This window comes from Salvelinus alpinus, chromosome 18 (assembly GCF_045679555.1).
Source record: "Salvelinus alpinus chromosome 18, SLU_Salpinus.1, whole genome shotgun sequence".
NCBI classification, from domain to species: Eukaryota; Metazoa; Chordata; class Actinopteri; order Salmoniformes; family Salmonidae; genus Salvelinus; species Salvelinus alpinus.
The window spans coordinates 28360436-28385523 of record NC_092103.1 but is presented as its reverse complement, the minus strand read 5'-3'; the positions used below and the strand labels follow the sequence as shown (position 1 = coordinate 28385523).

The following is a 25088-nucleotide window of genomic DNA, read 5'->3' as shown; positions in this document are numbered from 1 at the left end:
AACGAACCCAAAACGCAACAAGTTGAAGACAAAGAAATCTTTTTCTACCCAAGCTACGGATGAGTAGCGTGTCTAAGCGGGTGTATTCAAGCCGAACCACCTAGCCTCCACTCCCCATCGAATCGTGGTATCTACACTCTTTCATCTTTACGCTGTGAGCTCTGAGCTAGAGCTATCTGTCCTCCGAAGACCCCTTCCAGAGCGAGGGACAAAGGAACAGGCCAGTAAAGCCAAAGGACACGGACATCGTGTCGTGAGGACACCTAGAGAGGTGCGCAGGAGAAGTGCGTCATTGAGCAGCTTGAACGGTCCACGTGGGAAAATCCACGGAGAACCTCCACAAGTAAATACATCATTATATTCTGACTCATAACAGCGGCAGTTTGGGGCAAGGCTAGGGTTAGAATGAGCATAGCTGACAATTTCACCCAAATGTATATTCCTCTTGTACTTTCTCTCTTTCTCTCTCTTTTAAATCCCCATTTTGGGTAACACGCGACCTAGTGTGTTGGCCCGTTATACTAAGTTGTAATCAATAGCCTAGAATGTGTTTTTGTGTATGTGTATCTTTTATCATCATTTTAGCTTTTTAGTAAATAAACATTCAACTAAGACTGGTGTGGTGCGAATTCATTAGTGAGACCCGGGTCCGTGCAGAATCCCGGGCTATACGACGTTCAGAACGAAACTGTTAGAGGCAACTGGTTAATTAGCGGCTGTGGTAAAATCGATATTCTGATATTCTTTGAGTTAATTTGGGAAATAGAAACTCAATAAAAACTAGTTTTCCCATGGTGCCCCAGGTTAATGAGTTAATAATTGCTTGATTCAGTTAATCACGTAATTAGAAACTTGTAATCATTCGATGAGCAACAGTCGCCACATTAACTAATACAACGTCACGACAACACCAACATCAAAACCTCATCCCAACAGTAAAGTATGGTGGAGGGAGCATCATTGTTTGGGGCTGCTTTGCTGCCTCAGGGCCTGGACAGCTTGCTATCGTCGACGGAAAAATGAATTCCCAAGTTTATCAAGACATTTTGCAGGGAAATGTTAGGCTATCTGTCTGCCAATTGAAGCTCAACAGAAGTTGGGTGATGCAACAGGACAACGACCCAAAACAAAGAAGTAAATAAACAACAGAATAGATTCAACAGAAGAAAATACGCCTTCTGGAGTGGTCCAGTCAGAGTCCTGACCTCAACCCGATTGAGATGCTGTGGTATGACCTCGAGAGAGAAGTTCACACCGGACATCCCAAGAAATTTGCTGAACTGAAACAGTTTTATAAAGAGGAATGGTCCAAAATTCCTCCTGACTGTTGTGCAAGTCTGATCCGCAACTACAGAAAACGTTTGGTTGAGGTTATTGCTGCCAAAAGAGGGTCAACCAGTTAGAAAATCCAAAGGTCCACATACTTTTCCCACCCTGCATTGTGAATGTTTACACAGTGTGTTCAATACAGACATGAAAACGTATAATTGTTTGTGTGTTATTAGTTTAAGCAGACTGTGTTTGTACAGTTGGAATCAGAAGTTTACATACACACAGTCATTAAAACTCGTTTTTCAACCACTCCACACATTTATTGCTAACAAACTATAGTTTTGGCAAGTCGGTTAGGACATCTACTTTGTGTATGACACAAGTAATTTTTCCAACAATTGTTTACAGATTATTTCACTGATAATTCACTGTATCACAATTCCAGTGGGTCAGAAGTTTACATACACTAAGTTGACTGTGCCTTTAAACAGCTTGGAAAATTCCAGAAAATGATGTCATGGCTTTAGAAGCTTCTGACAGGAGGATGTATTTGTGGATGTATTTCAATGCCTACCTTCAAACTCAGTGCCTCTTTGCTTGACATCATGGGGAAATAGAAAGAAATCAGCCAAGACCTCAGAAGAAACATTGTAGACTTCCACAAGTCTGGTTCATCCTCGGGAGCAATTTCCAAACGCCTGAAGGTACCACGTTCATGTGTACAAACAATAGTACGCAAGTATAAACACCATGGTACCACACAGCCGTCATACCGCTCAGGAAGGAGACGTGTTCTGTCTCCTAGAGATTAACGTATTTTGGTGCGAAAAGTGAAAATCAATCCCAGAACAACAGCAAAGGACCTTGTGAAGATGCTGGAGGAAACAGGTACAAAAGTATCTATATCCACAGTAAAACGAGTCCTATATCGACATAACCTGAAAGGCCACTCCGCAAGGAAGAAGCCACTGCTCCAAAACCGCGATAAAAAAGCCAGACTACGGTTTGCAACTGCACATGGGGACAAATATCGTACTTTTTGGAGAAATGTCCTCTGGTCTGATGAAACAAAAATAGAACTGTTGGCCATAATGACCATCGTTATGTTTGGAGGAAAAAGAGGTAGGCTTGCAAGCAAAAGAACACCATCCCAACCGTGAAACACGGGGGTGGCAGCATAATGTTGTGGGGGTGCTTTGCTGCAGGAGGGACTTGTGCACTTCACAAAATAGATGGCATCATGAGGAAGGACAATTATGTGGATATATTGAAGCAACATCTTAAAGACATCAGTCAGGAAGTTAAACCTTGGTCGCAAATGAGTCTTCCAAATGGACAATGACCTAAAGCATACTTCCAAAGTTGTTGCAAAATGGCTTAAGGACAACAAAGTCAAAGTATTGGAGTGGCCATCACAAAGCCCTGACCTCAATCCCATAGAAAAGTTGTGGGCAGAACTGAAAAAGCGTGTGCGAGCAAGGAGGCCTACAAACCTAACTCAGTTACACTAGCTCTGTCAGAAGGAATGGCCCAAAATTCACTTATTAAGGGAAGCTTGAGGAAGGCTACCCGAAACATTTGACCCAAGTTAAACAATTTAAAGGCAATGCTACCAAATACTAATTGAGTGTATGTAAACTTCTGACCCACTGGAATTGTGATACATTGAATTATAAGTGAAATAATCTGTCTGTAAACAATTGTTGGAAAAATGATGCACAAAGTAGATGTCCTAACCGACATGCCAAAACTTTAGTTTGTTAACAAGACATTTGTGGAGTGGTTGAAAAACGAGTTTTAATGACTCCAACCTAAGTGCATGTAAACTTTCAACTTCAACTGTATATTATTGTGACCTAGATGAAGATCAGATCAAATGTTATGACCCATTTATGTAGAAATCCAGGTATTTCCAAAGGGTTCACATACTTTTTCTTGCCACTGTAATTCTACTGTGTTACTTTTGATTTGATTTGATTTAGTAAATATTTTCTTAACTCTATTTCTTCAACTGCACTGTTGTTTAAGTTCTTGTAAGTAAGCATTTCACAGTAAGGTCTACTACACCTGTTGTATTTGGAGAATGTGACGAATAAAATTGGATTTGATTTGGATGAGGTAGTCACCTGAAATGCATTTCAATTAACAGGTGTGCCTTGTTAAAAGTTAATTTGTGGAATTTCTTTCCTTCTTAATGCGTTTGAAACAATCAGTTGTGTTGTGACAAGGTAGGGTTGGTATACAGATGATAGCCCTATTCGGTAAAAGACCAAGTCCATATTATGGCAAGAACAGCTCAAACAAGCTGTCCATCATTAATTTAAGACATGAAGGTCAATCCGGAAAATGTCAAGAACTTTGAACGTTTCTTCAAGTGCAGTTGCAAAAACCATTAAGCGCTATGAGGAAACTGGCTCTCATGAGGACAGCCACAGGAAAGGAAGGCCCAGAGTTACCTCTGCTAAAGAGGATAAGTTCATTAGAGTTACCAGCCTCAGAAAGTCAAGCCCAAATAAACAGAGTTCAAGTACTAAACACATCTCAACATCAACTGTTCAGAGGAGACTGTGTGAATCAGGCCTTCATGGTCCAATTGCTGCAAAGAAATCACTACTAAAGGACAGCAATAAGAAGAGACTTGCTTGGGCCAAGAAACTACGAGCAATGGACATTAGACCGGTGGAAATCTGTCCTTTGGTCTGATTTTGGTTCCAACCGTCGTGTCTTTGTGAGATCCAGAGTAGGTGAACGGATGATCTCTGCATGTGTGGTTCCCACCGTGAAGCATGGAGGAGGACGTGTGATGGTGTGGGGGTGCTTTGCTGGTGACACTGTGTGATTTATTTAGAATTCAAGGCACACTTAACCAGCATGGCTACCACAGCATTCTGCAGCGATACGCCATCCCATCTGGTTTGCGCTTAGTGGGACTACCATTTGTTTTTCCCCAGGACAATGACCCATAACACAGCTCCAGGCTGTGTAAGGGCTTTTTGACCAAGAAGGAGAGTGATGGAGTACTGCATCAGATGCCCTGGCCTCCACAATGACTCGACCTCAACTTAATTGAGATGGTTTGGGATGAGTTGGATGGCAGAGTGAAGGAAAAGCAGCCAACAAATGCTCAGCATATGTGGGAACTCCTTCAAGACTGTTGGAAAAGCATTCCAGGTGAAGCTGGTTGAGAGAATGCCAGGAGTGTGCAAAGATGTCATCAAGGCAAAGGGTGGCTACTTCGAACAATCTCAAATATAAAATATATTTTGATTTGTTTAACACTTTTTTAGCTACTACATGATTCCATATATTATTTCATAGTTTTGATGTCTTCACTATTATTCTACAATGTAGAAAATGGTAAAAATAAAGAAAAACCCTTGAATGAGTAGGTGTGTCCAAACTTTTGACTGGTACTGTATGTGCAGTTGAAATTTAGCCATGGAATCAATGACCAAAAAATACACATTTTCAATTTCTGTAAATGATGTCTTCTTAACATTCATTCAGAACTGAAAACAAACTTAATTTCATCATCCTGAAAATACATGTTTTCAACATCCAGAAAATATGTATTTTCAACTTTCATTCAGAACTGAAACTGGAAAGACGTATTTGACATAATTTTGCTTACTGGAAGACTACATACACTCACTCATATGTTAATATCTCAATGTAAAACAGATGTGTCTGTATGGGCGCTCTCTCTCTCTCACACACACACACGCCACATGCATGCATGTACGCAGGCAAGCACACACAGTAATCAACAGCACGCCACACATGACCTGAGTGGTTTACATCAGCCAACAAACTGTATGCTGAGTGTGAGTGACAGAGGGAGAGAAAGACTTAGATAGAGGGGGGAGAGAGTAGATAGAGAGAGAGAGAGTGTGTGTTAGAGAGAGAAAAGGCAAGATAAAGGGAGAGTACTCAGTCAGTCCCACAAAATTAGACATGACCTTAGTGCTGAGGTATCCATTCTCCAATAGAGAGGGAATATTAGCCCTCTACAAAAACTAGAACATTTAGACTTTGACTAACATCTGGGCCACACATCCTGCTGTGGAACTATGGAAACACCCTAACAATGGGGATGTCCATCTTAAAAGAAATAGGTCTACTGTAAACACTGGCTAGTCACTTCACTGCAGACTTTCTTTCCAAGGGCTATTGACCCCATGTAAAATACACAATTTCTACTCTGCCATTGTTCTCCGTTTCCCTGATTTTGTTGTTGACTGTTGTCCTTGTGTATGCCTAGGTGGGTTAGGCATGGTTCTGGTTAAATAAGGTGTTCTTGGAGTGAAAGAGCTAAAGACATGAATAGATGAAGTTATCGGGAAATCTAGAATAGAAGTATGAGAATGGAATAATGAGATGCGAATAGAATAGTGGACATGATGTCAGAGAGCCTTTATGTTGTTTTCTGTCCAGTCTGCCACCTGGTCCAGTAAGCCCCTCCCCCTCTCAGCCGTCACTTCCTCGTTGCTGTGTCACTGTGGTGTGGACCATGTGGTGTGGGTCTCATCTCAGACACGACACCCTATTTATCCATGACCTAATCCCACACCACTAAATTATACACACACACTGACACTGCCTCCAGTAATAGAACTACACTACAATATACCTCCATTCTTTTGCCCATCTTTCCACACGTCCACTACAGCCCACTATGTAATCTGCAGCTTCAGACAGCTGGTGTCGAAGTGAATGAGGCAGAAATAGCAGCCAGGTCTGTTTCCAGGGCCATAGGGCCACAGGCTGAGATTTTTTTTATTTTTTTATTTTTTTTTATTTAACCTTTATTTAACCAGGTAGGCAAATTGAGAACACGTTCTCATTTACAATTGCGACCTGGCCAAGATAAAGCAAAGCAGTTCGACACATACAACAACACATAGTTACACATGGAGTAAAACAAACATATAGTCAATGATACAGTGAAAAAAAAATAAGTCTATATACAATGTGAGCAAGTGAGGTGAGATAAGGGAGGTGAAGGCAAACAAATATATGTATAAATAAATAAAAAATATAAAAAGGCCATGGTGGCGAAGTAAATACAACACAGCAAGTAAAATAAAACTAAAAACACTGGAATGGTTGGTTTGCAGTGGAAGAAAGCGCAAAGTAGAGACAGAAATAATGGGGTGCAAAGGAGCAAAATAAATAAATAAATACAGTAGGTAAAGAGGTAGTTGTTTGGGCTAAATTATAGATGGGCTATGTACAGGTGCAGTAATCTATGAGCTGCTCTGACAGCTGGTGCTTAAAGCTAGTGAGGGAGATAAGTGTTTCCAGTTTCAGAGATTTTTGTAGTTCGTTCCAGTCATTGGCAGCAGAGAACTGGAAGGAGAGGCGGCCAAAGGAAGAATTGGTTTTGGGGGTGACCAGAGAGATAAACCTGCTGGAGCGCGTGCTACAGGTAGGTGTTGCTATGGTGACCAGCGAGCTGAGATAAGGGGGGACTTTACCTAGCAGGGTCTTGTAGATGACCTGGAACCAGTGGGTTTGGCGACGAGTATGAAGCGAGGGCCAGCCAACGAGAGTGTACAGGTCGCAGTGGTGGGTAGTATATGGGGCTTTGGTGACAAAACGGATGGCACTGTGATAGACTGCATCCAATTTATTGAGTAGGGTTTTGGAGGCTATTTTGTAAATGACATCACCGAAGTCGAGGATTGGTAGGATGGTCAGTTTTACAAGGGTATGTTTGGCAGCATGAGTGAAGGATGCTTTGTTGCGGAATAGGAAGCCAATTCTAGATTTAACTTTGGATTGGAGATGTTTGATGTGAGTCTGGAAGGAGAGTTTACAGTCTAACCAGACACCTAGGTATTTGTAGTTGTCCACATATTCTAGGTCAGAGCCGTCCAGAGTAGTGATGTTGGACAGGCGGGCAGGTGCAGGCAGCGATCGGTTGAAGAGCATGCATTTAGTTTTACTTGTATTTAAGAGCAATTGGAGGCCACGGAAGGAGAGTTGTATGGCATTGAAGCTCGCCTGGATAACTACAGACAGACCACAAAGATAACAACAGATAAACCAGTGTCACGGTGTCATGGTCCTTATCACAGATGCTTAAAACTGCCTTCTATCACTTTGGGAGTGGGGAACGTTAGCACAGACACAGAGTTTTATCATCCAGAATGTTAATGTTCTTCCTCCTACCTATGCTACATAGCCACCGGTCTGTAGGTTACAGAAGCTACATGACTTATTAATGCATGCCTTCTGACCCTGGCTGTAACAGAATACCCACGCTGCATCACTCCAACACGCGATATTGCCTTCCCACAATGCACCATTCATCCTATACCTGCTCTCCTTTGTCCTCGACACTCATTCACTTCATCCCTTCATTCATCAGATCCCTCATTCACTTGTTCCACTTGGCATGTTGACAGGGGCTAGGGTTCAGGGATGGGCAATTCTAGTGCTGATAGACTACAGCGTGTGCAGGCTTTTGTTCCAACCCAGCTCTAACACAGTGATCAAAATTGGCGATTTGAAAACCACGATTAGTTGATTACTTGAATTGTAGTTATTGCTGGGCTTGAATAAAAGCCTGCCTAACGATACCCATTATCAGTTCAGACCCGAGCCTAAAATGAACTTTTTGGTCCACCAGCCACTGTGGCAGGTAGATAAAAATAAAAATAAATCTACCAGACACTCAGATTTTCTACCGGCCCAAATATTTTTTGGAGCTACAATTACACCAACACAACAAAACAAAAACATGGATGAGTATGCTTTGTAATGTTTCTAAAACAATAAATGTATGACAAGTAAGAAGTAATAACCGGGGTTCATTATATTTGGCTTAGCACCTAAAACCCTCACAAACTTTTACAGATGCACAATTGAGAGCATCCTGTCGGGCTGTATCACTGCCTGGTACGGCAACTACACCGCCCGCAACCGCAGGGCTCTCCAGAGGGTGGTGCAGTCTGCCCAACGCATCACCAGGGGCAAACTACCTGCCCCCCAGGACACCTACAGGAACCGACCTTGTGGACTTCTCGTGACAACGAGAAGTCCAAAAAGATCATAAAGGACAACAACCATCCAAGCCACTGCCTTTACACCACGCTATCATCCAGGAGGCAAGGTCAGTACAGGTGCATGAAAGCTGGGACCGAGAGACTGAAAAAAGGCTTCTATCTCAAGGCCATCAGACTGTTAAAAAGCCATCACTAGCTGTGCCTATATACATAGACTTGAAATCACTGGCCACTTTAAAATGGAACATTAGTCACTTTAATGTTTACATATTTTGCATAACTCATCTCATATGTACAGTTGAAGTCAGAAGTTTACATACACCTTAGCCAAATACATTTCAACTCTGTTTTTCACAATTTCTGACATTTAATCCTAGTAAAAAATCCCTGTCTTAGGTCAGTTAAGATCACCACTTTATTTTAAGAACATGAAATGTCAGAATAATAGTAGAGAGAATGATTTATTTCAGATTTTATTTCTTTCATCACATTCCCAGTGGGTCAGAAGATTACATACACTCAATTAGTATTTGGTAGCACTGCCTTTAAAATTGTTTAACTTGGGTCAAACGTTTCGGGTAGCCTTCCTCAAGCTTCCCACAATAAGTTGGGTGAATTTTGGCCCATTCCTCCTGACAGAGCTTGAGTAACTGAGTCAGGTTTGTCGGCCTCCTTGCTCGCACACGTCTTTTCAGTTCTGCCCACAAATGTTCTATAGGATTGAGGTCAGGGCTTTGTGATGGCCACTCCAATACCTTGACTTTGTTGTCCTTAAGCCATTTTGTCACAACTTTGGAAGTATGCTTGGGGTCAATGTCCATTTGGAAGACCCATTTGCGACCAAGCTTTAACTTCCTGACTGATGTCTTGAGATGTTGCTTCAATATATCCACATAATTGTCCTTCCTCATGATGCCATTTATTTTGTGAAGTGCACAAGCCCCTCCTGCAGCAAAGCACGCCCACAACATTATGCTGCCACCCTGTGCTTCACAGTTGGGATGGTGTTCTTCGGGTTGCAAGCCTCCCCCTTTTTCCTCCAAACATAACGGCGGTCATTATGGCCAAACAGTTCTATTTTTATTTCATCAGAGCAGAGCACATTTCTCCAAAAAGTACGATCTTTGTCCCCATGTGCAGTTGCAAACCGTAGTCTGGCTTTTTTTAATGGCGGTTTTGGAGCATGGCTTCTTCCTTGCTGAGCGGACTTTCAGGTTATATCGATATAGGACTCATTTTACTGTGGATATAGATACTTTTGTACCAGTTTCCTCCGGCATCTTCACAACATCCTTTGCTGTTGTTCTGGGATTGATTTTCACTTTTCGCACCAAAGTACGTTCATCTCTAGGAGACAGAACACGTCTCCTTCCTGAGCGGTAGGACGGCTGTGTGGTCACATGGTGTTTATACTTGTGCACTATTGTTTGTACAGATGAACGAGGTACCTTCAGGCATTTGGAAATTGCTCCCAAGGATGAACCAGACTTGTGGTGGTCTACAATTGTTTTTCTGAGGTCTTGGTTGATTTCTTTTGATTTTCCCATGATGTCAAGCAAAGAGGCACTGAGTTTAAATGTAGGCCTTGAAATACATCCACAGGTACACCTCCAATTGACTCAAATTATGTCAATTAGCCTATCAGAAGCTTCTAAAGCCATGACATCATTTAATTGTTTCCCCCAAGCTGTTTAAAAGAACAGTCAACTTAGTGTATGTAAACGTCTGACCCACTGGAATTGTGATACAGTGAATAATAAGTTAAATAATCTGTCTGTAAACAATTTTTGGAAAAACGACTTGTGTCATGCACAAAGTAGGTGTCCTAACCCGAATTGCCAAAACTGTAGTTTGTTTACAAGAAATTTGTGGAGTGGTTGATAAACACGTTTTAATGACTCCAACATAAGTGTATGTAAACTTCCGACTTCAACTGTATGTACTGTATTTTATCCTATTCTACTGTGTTTTAGTCTATGCCACTCTGACATTTCTCTCCAAATATGTATATAGTCTTAATTCCATTCCTTTACTTTAGACTTGTGTGTATTGTTGTGAAATTGTTAGATATTACTTGTTAGATATTACTGCACTGTTGGAGCTAGAAACACAAGCATTTTGCTACAGATGCAATAAAATCAGCTAAACACGTGTATGTGACAACTAAAATTAGATTTGTTTAATTACATTTTTTGTGACCTGAGTTTTTTAACCAAATTATCACAGATGAGACAAATGTTCATCTGCCTCTTTAAGGGCTGGAGATTACCGTGGTAATGTGACTTGGGTCATGTTTGTGCTGTGAGATTGAGAGTGACTAGTAGCTGTGCTGTCTTCTCTTCCCTAGCAGTTGAAACTCAAACATAGAAAAACAACATAGCTTGTGAACAATGTAAATAGCCAAGAAACACAAGAACAAAGTCTCACTTCAGTCGACTTTTGTTTCAAGTAAATTAGACCAACTTTTATGCATGTGCGCAGGGCTTCTAAAAATGAATCTTCCACAACTTTTCACGCCAGGCAGTGTCGCAGCGCGATGTGGGATAGGCTATATAGGGTTCATAGGTCTTTGACTGTGTGATTAAGTTAGCCGCTATGAAACAACACATCAGAAATAATTTGAAAGCTGCTACTAGGGCATTTATTTTACTATAAATGTGATCATACTTGACTATTTTTCTCACAAATGCGAGTGAAATGTTCGCACTGTGGAGCCCTGACCACCCACCAATATGGCTGGGGAAATAGACATCTTAACCGCCAATGCCAAAATCTACCCTCATTTGGAGGGTGGCGGCTACTCTTTTTAGGCCTTTGTTCAGACCATTGCAACTCCTCATCATAAGATAATGTGTCTGCTCGATTGTATTAATTCCCATCTGCAAAGCTTCAAACAGCTAAATATAACTCTTGGCCTTGTCATCCTCTTCCTTTCTAGAGGTGACAGGCTTTATTTACACCTTCGACTAGGACAATAGGCGTCAGCACAGACACTGTGTGTGTGTGTGTTCACACTCCCAGAGAAGGTAAGAGGAGGCTGTGACTTTAGCAGGTAGGCTATATCTCTCCCTTGGGACATTGATAGTAGTCTATTGAGACTGAGAGACTACCTAACCTACCCTCATCTCTACACATTACATTTCCCACCTCACATTACTTGCAACATTTACCAATTTGAACATCAAGCACAATGCAAAACACATGCAAATACCCTATCCTCCCCTCTTTGTCCTCTCCCACCCATCTTTCCTCTCCCTCCCCCTGTTCTCGCTCTCTTCGTTCCTCTGAGTGATACACAGACTCCTCCTTTAATGAAACAGCCAGCTGTATACAGCAGGGCCGTTCTACTGACTCATCAGTCTGGGAGAAAACACAACATCCAACATCCTCCCAACCAAGAACTGACTGGCCCGTCTGGTATCGGGGTTCATTTGCATACAGCTTTGTTTCCAGCCGTTGGCTCGTTGGTTTCTCCTGAGGGCAACAGGTGGTTGGACTAAGGCTAAATCAGCATTAAAACATCAAATAGTCCTTCTGATTAACTATCCCAGACGGATCTACTTAGCTCATGATATAGCAGAGTTTAGGGATTTACTAATATTTTGTAATTGTCATCAGAAATAATGACTAGTGTGTGGAAACCTTAGACATTAACTAAGATGAACCAACAGTTCTGGGTTTCTATGGTGGATAGAATATACAGTACTGCAGCTCCTCATATAAATCTAACGTTTTTAAAAATAACACAACATAAGCATATTGTAGGGGGGGTTTAACAATGGACTACCAGCAAGCCCACTAAGCACTTTCTCCTTTATTAGAGCCCAGTAGGCAGCAGGGTTTCCGGTAGGAAAATGTGACGCTGGACATTTGACCAGCTACATTTTAAATTTACCGGACATTTTAGAAATGTGATTAGGGCGTACACCCACAGCGCTCAGAATGACAGAAATCTATGGTAATATGGTAATTTAACTTAACAGAACAGGCATGTCGAGGATGCAACGATGTGCGGTCATTCTTACCCAATTCTGATGTGCACTTTGAACATGTTAAAATAACTGTCCACATTTACTTTTCCTCGGCCAACAAGACGAGTAAGGAACAGCAAAATCACTAGCCTATGTCAATCTACTATATTAGAAAAGTGTAGGCTACCTAGTCTATTGGTCAGCTCTTTGAGAAAGACATGTCATATTCCAAACAGTTGTGGGACAATAGATCCCAAATTCAAACAAGCAGTAGGCCTAGGATACATTTAAAAATATGTTAAAAAGCAACAGATCAGAACGTTTAGCTTAAAATGTTGATCAACTATAATTTCTTCACATTATAAGTGTAGCAATGCGCACAAGGCAGTAGGCTATGCGGGAATGTGATTTCCATAATACAATTAGCAGGAAAACACAGTTGTCAAAAAGGCACTATACATGCCAGCAGTTTCATGTGACAGAGATGAAAATATCCATTTAGAAAGTGAGAAAATCCTCTAGGCTACATTGAAGCAAGGAAAGACATGCCTCATAATATGTATTAAAATGTTCAGATTTCAAACAATTAAGTGTATGTTTTCAAAATGCATAGTACTGCCTCCAGCTTATTGCAAAGTGGTGTGTGATGCTGATGAAGCCTGCCTTCCATTGCCGTTTGATGCCGCCTTCAAAACAACTGGGAAACAAACTTCAGTGCGTTCAAGATTGGGAACTGGGGGAAAAAACGAGCTCTGACTACAAACATTTATTTGAACAGTCACCCAACTCGGAATTCCAACTCGGGAACTCTCTTTCTAGAGCTCTGACTTTCCAACCTGAAGATCTCTGACGTCATGATTTCACATCGTATTTTTCAGAGTTCCCAGATGTCTTGAAAGCACCACAAGATGCTGTAGCAGCAGCTCTAGCAGCGTCTGACAGATTTTCCACTTAAAGGCTCTGTATCTGTATGCTGTACGAGTGTGATAAAAAAGATACATAACAAATATACTGTACACGCGCCAATTTAATTCCACTAAATTATGCAAATTAACCAATAGATCGATAAGCATGACCAGTCAAATGTATTTCCATCGACTGGTATTTCCATCAATGAATTGGTTGAGATTCACAATGAGATTTTTGCCAATTTTATTTATCAGCTGTTTCATTTTTTTACCGGACAAAGGCCGGCTACTACCGGCTAACGGAAACCCTGGTAGGCAGGCAGGATTACTGAGACATATCATTGCTCCAGGTTCTGGACATCTGGCAGGTGTACTAGAGGAAAGCAGATCAGTGGAGCAGCTTTGACCACACTGGTAGGATTATCAAACGAGCACAGAGCCCAGATCCTTCCTGCATATCTCACAGGGTTACCCTACCCTAGACGCTGATTCAAGGTCAGTTCAGCGTTTCTCCTTCTAATGGTTGGTGTTAGGATTTGGGGAGGGTAATCCTTCCCAAATGATCCTAGATCTGTACCTACCGGGAAGCAGGTTCTACCCGGATCTCATAATGCTGCATTGTATTCTGAAGGAACTCCCCTTACACATGGCCATGTATGTATGTATGTATGTATGTATGTATGTATGTTTCCTTACACATGGCCATGTATGTATGTATGTATGTATGTATGTATGTATGTATGTATGTATGTATGTATGTATGTATGTATGTATGTGTGTATGTATGTGTGTATGTATGTGTGTGACCAGTGCAGCGCCACAGACAGCCATGCTGGGTGAAGAATGTGATGTGGCCAAAGACAAACATGGGGAAATCACCCCAACCTCCATGACTATAGGCTGAACCCTCACAAGAGATGACTAAAATAACACACAATCCTCACTAACACAACACCCTCAGAGAGAGAGGGGAGAGGGCAAGGAAAGGAAGGAGAGAGACAGAAAGACAGAAAGAGGGGGAGAGAGGCAGAGAGTAAGGCGAGAGGGGGGTGGGAGAAAGAGACTGAACAGAATGATAAGCAGCTGAAGAGAAGAGAGGAGAGGTGAGGTGTATGTGTGTGCTGAGCAGTATTCCAGCCTGGTTTGGTTTAGAGCCTGAGTACTGACCACAGCACTAATACTTCTACTGTGGGTTAAGCTGCTCTGGGCAGGGAGGCAGGCGGGCTGAGGGGGTGAAGCCTCTCTAGCTGATCTGATCCCCCATCACACACACACACACACCATCATATTGCGGGTAGAGGTTAGTGTTAACCACATACCTAGGAACAGCTTAGCCTTAACCATTACAGTGGAGTAGGACATCAAAAAACTAGGAACAATTTCATCCCACCATCTCGTCAATCCAGTTAGCCACAGAAGCTAACCCTAATGTCAGTAGATAGGACTTAAGAAATAATATGTATTAGAGTGTATGCTGCTGTCTGTCAAAGAGCTTTTGGCCCACCCTTTAATGGTTCAAACAGCCAACAAATCATCCTGTTACAAGTGTTTAGCAAACTTTTTGAAAAAATTATGTGTTTAATCAAATACAAAGTTATTTTACAGAAAACAAATGAACATTTAGCATGCTTATAGGGAAAGGCACTCAACGTGTTCGTCACTGACACAAATGACTGATGATTGGCTGAAATAAATTGATAGTAAGAAGATTGTGGGAGCTGTTTTGTTAGACTTCAGTGTAGTTTTGTCATTGATCATAACCTATTGCTGAAAAAACGTAGGTGTTTTGGATTTGCATCTTCTGCCTTATTGTGGATTGAGAGTTACCTATCTAATAGAACACAGAGGGTTTTCGTTCATGGAAGCCTCTCTCATGCAAATTCAATTGAGTGTGGTGTACCGCAGGGCAGCCGGCTAGAGCCATTATTGTTTTGTTTTTACAAATGTCCTTTCACTGACTTTGAATAAAGTCTGTATGTCTATGTACGCTGACAACTCAACAATATACACATCGGCTGCAACAGTAAAATGAATAATGGAGACAGTTAACATAGAGCTCCAGTTTTAGAATGGATAACTATCAATAGACTGGTGCTAAATATAATATCAAATAAAAGCATCATTTTTGGACAAATCACTTGCTCAACGCTAAACCTTGTTTAGCTCTAGTATTGAATAATGTGGCTATTGAACAAGTTGAGGAGACTAAACTGCTGGGTGTAACCATAGATAGCAAGCTGTCATGGTCAAAACATATAGACTCAATGGTTGCTAAAATGGGAAAAGGTCTGTCCATTATAGGGCGTTGCTCTGCCTTCTTGACATCTCAGTCGACAAGACAGGTCCTACAGGCCCTAGTTGTGTTGCACCTGGACTACTACCCAACTGTGTGGTCATGTGCGGCAAAGAAGGAAATAGGTCAATTCCAGTTGGTCCAGAACAAAGCAGCACGTATCGCACTTAGATGTACAAGGAGGGAAAGTGTCAGTAACACGCATGTCAGTCTCTCCTGGCTCAGAGTTGACTGCGTCACTATTGGTCTTTGATGTGTTGAAGATACCAAACTCTCTGTTCAAGCAGTTGGCACACAGTTCGGACACTCATCGGTACAACATGAGACATGTAACCAGAGGTATCTTCACAGTCCCCAGAACAGAGGCTAGGAAACGCACAGTATTAAATCGAGCCATGACTACATGGAACTCTCTGCCACCCCAGGTAACTCAAACTAGCAATAAAAACAGTACAAAAAAACTGACAAAAGAACACTTTACTCCACAAAGGGGACTGTGAAGAGACACAGCCATTGTATATATATTGTATTGTAATTTGCACTGTACTACAGTACCAGTCAAAAGTGTGGACACCTACTTTTCTTTATTTTTACTCATTTCTACATTGTAGAATAATAGTGAAGACATCAAAACTATGACATAACACATATAGAATCATGTAGTAACCAAACAAGTGTTAAACAAATCAAAATATATTTTAGATTTTAGATTCTTCAAAGTAGCCACCCTTTGCCTTGAATCTAAAATCCAAACTTTTGACTGTTACTGTATATATATATATATATTCAGTATCTAAATAATCTTTGTTGCACAATTAAAAAGTCAATACACTGCATTTGAAACATTCAGGGGGGGGGGGGGGGGGTCTAATGAATTCAGGGCATGTACATTTATACCCAGGCTAAATATAAGCCTTCAACTATAAGACCCACTAATAATTGTATTATTTTATCTAAATAGTTTAACCTACTTTTTTGCAATAATCACTGCCCTTTTTGTTACATTTTTTACCAGAACCGTGCTCAATGCACATCCAGTAATAATGACTAACTTCTGGTAACAGGCATAATAACATGAACACAGGTCTTATAAACAATCTCTCAAGCACAAGCCCACCTGCTAGTGAGTAGCCAGCTAATCTTTATATTTAAAGTCTAGACAACTTGGATCTATTTGCTTGCTAACAAGGTAGAACACTTGAACTGTTATGAATACATTCTCTTGTCTGTATCAAACTGTTTGAAACACATAGTCTGTTCGCTATGTTAAATGTTGAAATAAAGGATAATAATATGCTTATTTCTGAGAATGAGAATGAGTTGCCAATTCCTTATATAACTGCGTCTTTTTATGCTCATTGCACATTTCTAAAACACAGACTAGACAGCTAGTATAACAGTTTGTGGCTAAAATGCTGCTAGAGGTACATGGTGCCGCTCACAACAGAAACTGACCATTAATTATCCCCAATCATGTTCATTGATACTTCTGTTTTAGTAGAGTCTTCTCTGTTTTACATTTCTGCAGATGAGACAAAAAGGTTATCATTAGGTTATCCTCTATTACAATAAAATATTGTCTCAATGTGTTTCGGTGTCCATATGACCGATTACATTGGCCCAAACCTCAAATGCAAATAGCAAGTTGAAACTGCTTGTTATCAGAGAGGAAGATGAGTGGCAGAGGGAGGGGCTTGGTGTCTGAAGGTGCACAGTGCACACAGCACAGAAGGAGCGAAAGAGACAAGACCAAAAAGACAAACTCATAAAATCAGGAAAAAAATAAAAACCTTGATTCTTGTAATAGTCATTTGGAACATCGTGCTAAAACATAAAATATTTTATTTATTTTTTGCCTTTTTCAATCTTGTCTCATTACTGCTACTCCCCAACATGCTCGGGAGAGGAGAAGGTGGAGTCATGCGTCCTCCGAAACATGACCCGCCTAACCGCGCTCCTTAACATCTGCCAGCTTAACCCGGAAGCCAGCCGCACCAATGCGTCGGCGAAAACACCATTCAACTGGCGCCCGCAGGCACCCGGGCCCGCCACAAGGAGTCACTAGAGTGCAATGAGCCAAGTAAAGCCCCACCGGCCAAACCCTCCCCTAACCTTGACCCAATTGTGCGCAGTCCTATGGGACTCCCGACCACAGCCAGTTGTGGCACAACCCGGGAATGAACCCAGGTCTGTAGTAATGCCTCTAGCACTGCGACGCAGTGCCTTAGACCGCTGCGCCACTCGGGAGGCCCCATAAATTCAGCCCTAGTTTGTTACCTTGATCTGCTGTCTGCGCAGCATGGCCAGCTCTCTCATGTCTCTGAAGGGCTGTAGCAGGTAGTGGTAGAGTTGTGTTGTAGCCTCCAGTAACTCTCCATAGGCCTCGTCCTCCTCTGGATACACCTGCAGCAGCTCCACCATACTCTCCATGGCCCGGTGCCTCTCCAGCAGCTACACACACACACACACACACACAGAGAAGATCATTTAGCAATTCAGCAAATCATCAAAAATAAAAAGGAACCAAATAAAACAATTTAGCAGCAAGACTGGTTTAGGAGGATTAGAAGAAGAAACGGGAAAATATGGGGGAAAAGTTTGAAGAAGTTTATTCTGTGCCTCTGAATAAGGTGTTATAGGAAAGGCGCTAACAATGGTCAGGAATAGCTCATATTTCAGACTGTGTCGAAACTAGTTCCAATGCTGATTCACAGGAGTGACTGGCACAGTGTGTGGTGGTCTCAGCCCTAGCACCAGCACAGACCATTTCATAATGGCTGTCTAAACAAAGAGCTCTTTCACCAGCTGCACAGAAGAAAAAAAAGTATTTACCAAAAGTTACAGTACTGGTAAAATGAGAAGGATTGAGCGTGTGTGCAGTGCACAAGCATACACATGTGTGTGAGCATGTGTAAAAGTTTGTGTCTGTGGCCATTAAGGTTGAGAAATACTTGGGGAGACCTCTACTACAATATGGTACTTCAAATATTGTGATATCCGATATAAATCGGTTTGCTCCGTTAATGACTAGATCATTCCAGACTGTGAATTTTTTTCCCTTTATTTATGATATTATAGTAACATTCTCATTAAATAATCTTAGTATGGCAGAAGAAATAAGGCTTAGTTAATTCATTTAGACTTCATTTTGAACAAACTGATACAGCCTAACTAATAAAACTGCACAGTTGTGATTTGTAAAGTTCAAATAGAGTATAGTCTTGCATTTCACTATATATCGTCAATGTCATTTCACAATAGTCAATTTAATCATATATCGGAACAACTAGGGTTGAATATTTTCCCGGTATTTGACAAAATGTTCCATCCCGAGAGTAAATCACTTTTCTCCCAGGTAACCCGGTATTTCCTGCCAAAACCGGAAGTGTCATTCAAAAGCATAATAAAGCATTGATTAAAGCTTTGACCGAAAATTCAAGACTGATGCTACTTCAGCCTGATGAGCCATACATTACATACATTAATTTCCTTCCAGTTCTCTGCTGCCAATGACTGGAACTAACTGCAAAAATCACTGAAGCTAGAGACTCATATCTCCCTCACTAGCTTTTCTCCCTCACTAGCACCAGCTGTCAGAGCAGCTCACATATCACTGCACCTGTACATAGCCCATCTGTAAATAGCCCATCCAACTACCTCATCCCCATACTGTATTTATTTATTTATCTTGCTCCTTTGCATCCCAGTATCTCTACTTGCACATTCATCTTCTGCACATCTACCATTCCAGTGTGCTATATTGTAATTACTTCACCACCATGGCCTATTTATTGCCTTACCTCATTTGCACACACTGTATATAGACTTTTTCTACTGTATTATTGACTGTAAGTTTGTTTATTCCATGTGTAACTCTGTGTTGTTGTACGTGTCGAACTGCTTTGCTTTATCTTGGCCAGGTCGCCATGAGAACTGGAAATGAGAACTTGTTCTCAACTAGCCTACCTGGTTAAATAAAGGTGAAATAAATAAATACAATTTAAAAAATGTATGAGCCCCACATTAAAGGCATTTAATGAGGCCAAGCCCCAAAAAGCCCAAATGATTGTGCCGTTATCCAATACACACAGTACAAGTCAAAAGTTTGGACACACCTACTCATTCCATTCATTTACTATGTTCTACACTGTAAAAAAAGACTGAAGACATAACAACTATGAAAGAACACATTTGGAATCATGTAGTAACCAAAAACTGTAAACAAATCAAAATATATTTATATTTTAGATTCTTGAAAGTAGCCTTACTTTGCCTTGATGACAGCTTTGCACACTCTTGGCATTCTCTCAACCAGCTTCACCTGGAATGCTTTTCCGACGGTCTTGAAGGAGTTCCCATATATGCTGAGCACTTGTTGGCTGCTTTTCCTTCACTCTGCGGTCCAACTCATCCCAAACCATCTCAATTGGGTTGAGGTCGGGTCATTGTGGAGGCCAGGTCATCTGACGCAGCACTCCATCACTCTCCTTCTTGGTCAAATAGCCCTCAACACAGCCTGTAGGTGTTGAAAAACAAATTATAGTCCCAATAAGCGCAAACCAGATGGGATGGTGTATCGCTGCAGAATGCTGTGGTAGCCATGCTGGTTAAGTGTGCCTTGAATTCTGAATAAATCACAGTGTGAGCAGCAAAGCACCCCCACACCTCCTCCTCCATGCTTCACGGTGGGAATCACACATGTGGAGATCATCCATTCACCTAATCTGCGTCTCACAAAGACACGGCAGTTGGAACAAAAAAATCTCAAATTTGGACTCATCAGACCAAAGGACAGATTTCTACCGGTCTAATGTCCATTGCTCGTGTTTCTTGGCCCAAGCAAGTCTCTTCTTCTAATTGGTGTCCTTTAGTAGTAGTTTCTTTGCAGCAATTCGACCATGAAGGCCTGATTCACGCAGTCTCCTCTGAACAGTTGATGTAGTGATGTGTCTGTTACTTGAACTCTGTGAAGCATTTATTTGGGCTGCACTTTCTGAGGCTGGTAACTCTAAATGACACTAATAGGAAGAAGATACTTGCTTGGGTCAAAAAACACGAGCAATGGACATTAGACCGGTGAGTCCAAATGTGAGATTTTTGGTTCCAACCGCCATATCTTTGTGAGACGCCGAGTAGGTGAACGGATGATCTCCGCATGTGTGGTTCCCCATGTAAAGCATGGAGGAGGTGTGATGGTGCTTTGCTGGTGACACTGTAGGTGATTTACTTAGAATTCAAGGCACACTTAACCAGCATGGCTACCACAGCATGCTGAAGCGATATGCCATCCCATCTGGTTTGCGCTTAGGACTATCATTTGTTTTTCAACAGGACAATGACCCAACACACCTTGAGGCTGTGTAAGGGCTATTTGACAAAGGAGAGTGATGAAGTGCTGCGTCAGATGACCTGGCCTCCACAATCACCCGACCTCAACCCAATTGGGATATTTTGGGATGAGTTGGACCGCAGAGTGAAGGAAAATTTAGCCTACCTGTCACTAGGGTGGGCATTCTAGTTTCTTTACTTCTATGATTTCTATTTCTTTGTTTTTGGCCAAGTGTGGTTCCCAATCAGAGGCAGCTGTCTATCGTTGTCTCTGATTGGGAATCAAACTTAGGCAGTCCTTTTTCCCTCTTTCATTTGTGGGTTCTTAATTTTGCACTGGTTGTTATTTTGCCCTGCAGAACGTCACGTTTGTATTTTGTTTTGTTGTTGTCGGTGTTCAGTTAATAAATAAATAGAATGAACACGTACCACGCTGCGCTTTGGTCCACTTCTTCCCATGACGATCGTGACAGAAGAACCCACCACAAAAGGACCAAGCAGCGTGGCCAGGAGGAGAAGGGATCCTGGGCACGGGAGAGAAGGGAGTTTAGGACATCGTGGACATGGGAGGAGATCATGGCAGGCGACAAAAGCCTGCCATGGAAACAGGCGGAGGCAGATAGAGAGGAGCGGAGAGATCAGGAGTTACGGCAGAGACGGGAGCACAAGAGGCAACCCCCAAAAACAATTTTGGGGGGGAACACGGGTTGGCGAGCGGGGTGAGAGGAGTTGGTCACGGTTCCAGTGCCATGTTTTCCGGTTTTACACACCGTGCCTTCAGTGCAAAGTCACAGCCCGGTGCGTGCAGTACATGCTCTCCGTACCTGCCGCGTAAAGAGGGGTATCCAGCCAGGAAGGGTGGTGCCGGCTCAGCGCTCCTGGTCTCCAGTGCGCCTCCTCGGACCGGGATATCCTGCGCCGGCTCTGTGCAAGGTGTCTCCAGTGCGCCTGCACAGCCCAGTGCGTCCTGTGTCAGCACCTCGAACGTCCCGGGCTAAAGTGGTGATTCAGCCAGGAGGGGTTGTGCTAACTCTAAGCTCCAGACCTCCAGTGTGCTTTCACAGGCCAGTGCGTCATGTGCTGGTGCCCCGCACTTGCTGGATTGAAGTGGGTATCCAGCCAGGATGGGTTGTACCTGCTCCACGAACCAGGCCTCCAGTGTGTCTCTCCAGCCCAGTGATTCCTGTGCCTGCTCCACGAACCAGGCCTCCAGTGTGTCTCTCCAGCCCAGTGAGTCCTGTGCCTGCTCCACGAACCAGGCTTCCAGTGTGTCTCTCCAGCCCGGTGAGTCCTGTGCCTGCTCCACGAACCAGGCCTCCAGTGTATCTCTCCAGCCCGGTGAGTCCTGTGCCTGCTCCACGGACCAGGCCTCCTGTGTGTCTCCCCAGCCTGGTGAGTCCTGTGCCTGCTCCACGCATCAGTCCTGCAGTGTGTCTCCCCAGTCCGGAGCCTCCAGTGACGGTCCCCAGTCCGGAGCCTCCAGCGACGATCCCCAGTCCGGGGCCTGCAGCGACGGTCCCCAGTCCGGAGCCTCCGGCGATGATCGGTGGTCTGGTTCCTCCGATGATGATCTGCGGCCCGGTTCCTCCAGTGAAGGTCCATGCACCAGGGCCGCCACCAAAGCGGCGGGATCTGCAGGCGGAGGGTGGTCTACGTCCCTTACGGAGCCGCCTCCGTAAGGGATGCCCACCCGGACCCTCCCCTTTAGAGTCAGGTTTTGCGGCCGGAGTCCGCACCTTTGGTGGGGGGGGGTACTGTCACGCCCTGGCCATAGAGAGGTTTTTATTCTCTATTTTGGTTAGGCCAGGGTGTGACTAGGGTGGGCATTCTAGTTTCTTTACTTCTATGTTTTCTATTTCTTTGTTTTTGTCCAAGTGTGGTTCCCAATCAGAGGCAGCTGTCTATCGTTGTCTATGATTGGGAATCATACTTAGGCAGTCCTTTTTCCCTCTTTCATTTGTGGGTTCTTAATTTTGCACTGGTTGTTATTTTGCCCTGCAGAACATCACGTTCATATTTAGTTTTTTTGTTGTCGGTGTTCAGTTAATAAAAAAATAGAATGAACACGTACGACGCTGCGCTTTGGTCCACTTCTTCCCATGACGATCGTGACACTACCTTTCAGGAGGCTGATTTGCAGGCAAAGACAAATAAATGGGTAATCAATACTTATTGAAAATGAAAAGACGCAATGCTCGCTCACCATAGTAGCCTAACGTAAGGCTTTGTGCCTTTTCCATGATGATTACATTTTTTGATTGCACCTCGACTCACATTGGTTGAGCACCCTCCACTTCTTTCCATTATCAATATTTATTTACAGACACTGTTGTAAACTACAGTCTAATCAAATTCAAGTTAATTTCAGAATTTAAGTTAACTGCCACGTGATTCTCCACCCAGGTAGGCAGCCTACTCTATTTCAATGAGACCACACATACTAGGCACACTTGAACTCAGACGCCCAACTAGGAGAGGTAGGCTACTGAAGTTGAAGCAGCAAATTCTGTGTTTGAATAATGCGAAAAATGTACTTTTAATACAATAGGTAGGCTAATGCATACAAAGCAGAAAGATGATTGTTTCCAAATAATCTGCGGGACAACAAAAATATTTTCATCCCAAAGTTGTCTGTCTGACCGACCCGCAGCATGAAAAATGCTGACCACACCGCAATGATCTCTTTCAAGAACCTCAGGAATGCAGCCCTCTACTAGGAACCACTCGTTTCAATTCATACAGTACAACCCTCCCTCAGTTCTCCCAGGGGTAATATTGAATGTATATTGAAAGGCTGCTGCTACATCACCAATCTAAGCAGTGAATAGCCTAACAGTACCCTTCTGCTCTGTCTGTCTGGTGTGGCTTGAAAACAGAGGAGGAGCTGTGGATAGGATGAATAGGGGCTCTTAAGTTGTTAACCCTAGCCAGGCTTTCCATAGCCAGCCACACACACAGGTCCACTCTAGGGATCAGGGGCTAGAGACAGACACTGGTCGATTCAGCTCCAACACTGCTCCTACTGTTTACCTTGGCCAGGCATCTCCAAGGTAACCACAGACAGGCCAGCCCTGCACTTAGCTAAGAGAGGGGTGGCTGAGAGGGAGAGAGCTACTGTAGCACTAGAACTGTTGTATTAGGAAAGGGAAAGGGGGATACCTAGTCACTTGTACAACTGAATGCATTCAACTGAAATGTGTCTTCCGCATTTAACCCAACCCCTCTGAATCAGAGAAGGTACAAGCTGCCCATAGGCATAAATGTAAAAAATCCAGTTGGGGGATCAATGCAACCTTCGAGGCAAGAACGGAATATGTTGTCTGGTGAGTGACATTTCCTGTGACCTCTGACCCAACTGTGGTTAAGGCAGGAGGTGGCTGTGATTACAGCCCTGGGAGCACAGATTGAAGAATGACTGAGTGTGTGTGTGTGTGTGTGTGTGTGTGTGTGTGTGTGTGTGTGTGTGTGTGTGTGTGTGTGTGTGTGTGTGTGTGTGTGAGTTAGTCATGGGGAGTTAGCATGTCAGACACTGGGCGCTAGACTCCAACTGCAGCATTGAGGATTAGTTCAAATTAGCCCACACACATCTCCCCCACCATTCAGGGCAGGGACCCAGGCTTTGGGTCAAAGGTAATTGAAGGTAGTATGTGTGAGGGCCTGCAGAACTGCATATTTTCCGACCTGTAGCTAAGTTAAGCGGCTTTGATGTTGCTTCCTCCTAGACACTGATCTAAGGTGAGTTTTGCGTTCCTCACTCCACCTTAATGGTTACATAAGGGTTGGGGGGTGAAACTGATCCTAGGTCTGTGTCTATGGCCAACTTGTACCCAAAGCAAAGTAAGCAAACTCACTTGGTAGGCTTGCTATTATAATAGCAGGAACAGTACCTGCCTGGTTTCAGTTGATGTGTGGATGATTGTATGCAAAGTTCCATGCGCTGAAATGTGCACACATTTACAAATCAAATCAAATTTTATTGGTCACATACACATGGTTAGCAGATGTTAATGCGAGTGTAGCGAAATGCTTGTGCTTCTAGTTCCGACAGTGCAGTAAATCTAACAATTACTCTAACAAATTCACAACGACTACCTTATACACACACAAATGTAAAGGGATGAATAAGAATATGTACATATAAATATGTGTGTGTGTGTGTGTGTGTGTGTGTGTGTATTTAGCTCAAACAACATACATTGTATTCCATCGGGACAAGAGGCATACCTATGTAAGAATGCTGTTCATTGACTACAGCTTAGCATTTAACACCCTCCAAACTCGTCAATAAGCTCGAGACCCTGGGTCT

The 25088-nt window shown here is 42.8% G+C and overlaps 1 protein-coding gene across 2 annotated transcripts in view; it reads right to left on the bottom strand.

Moving 5' to 3' along the window:
* The window catches only part of LOC139544143 (junction-mediating and -regulatory protein-like), a 73026-nt gene that overhangs the window by 15041 nt on the left and 32897 nt on the right, over positions 1-25088 (bottom strand). The window contains exons 1-2 of one of the 2 annotated variants that reach the window (XM_071350937.1): positions 21212-21306; positions 17732-17905 (exon numbers count right to left, since the gene is read on the bottom strand). In XM_071350937.1, coding sequence (XP_071207038.1) covers positions 17732-17905; positions 21212-21241 — 204 coding nt within the window. In that variant the 5' untranslated portion in view covers positions 21242-21306. Of the gene's footprint in view, positions 1-17731; positions 17906-21211; positions 21307-25088 lie in introns of those variants that run through there. The other variant, XM_071350936.1, reaches the window with a different exon arrangement.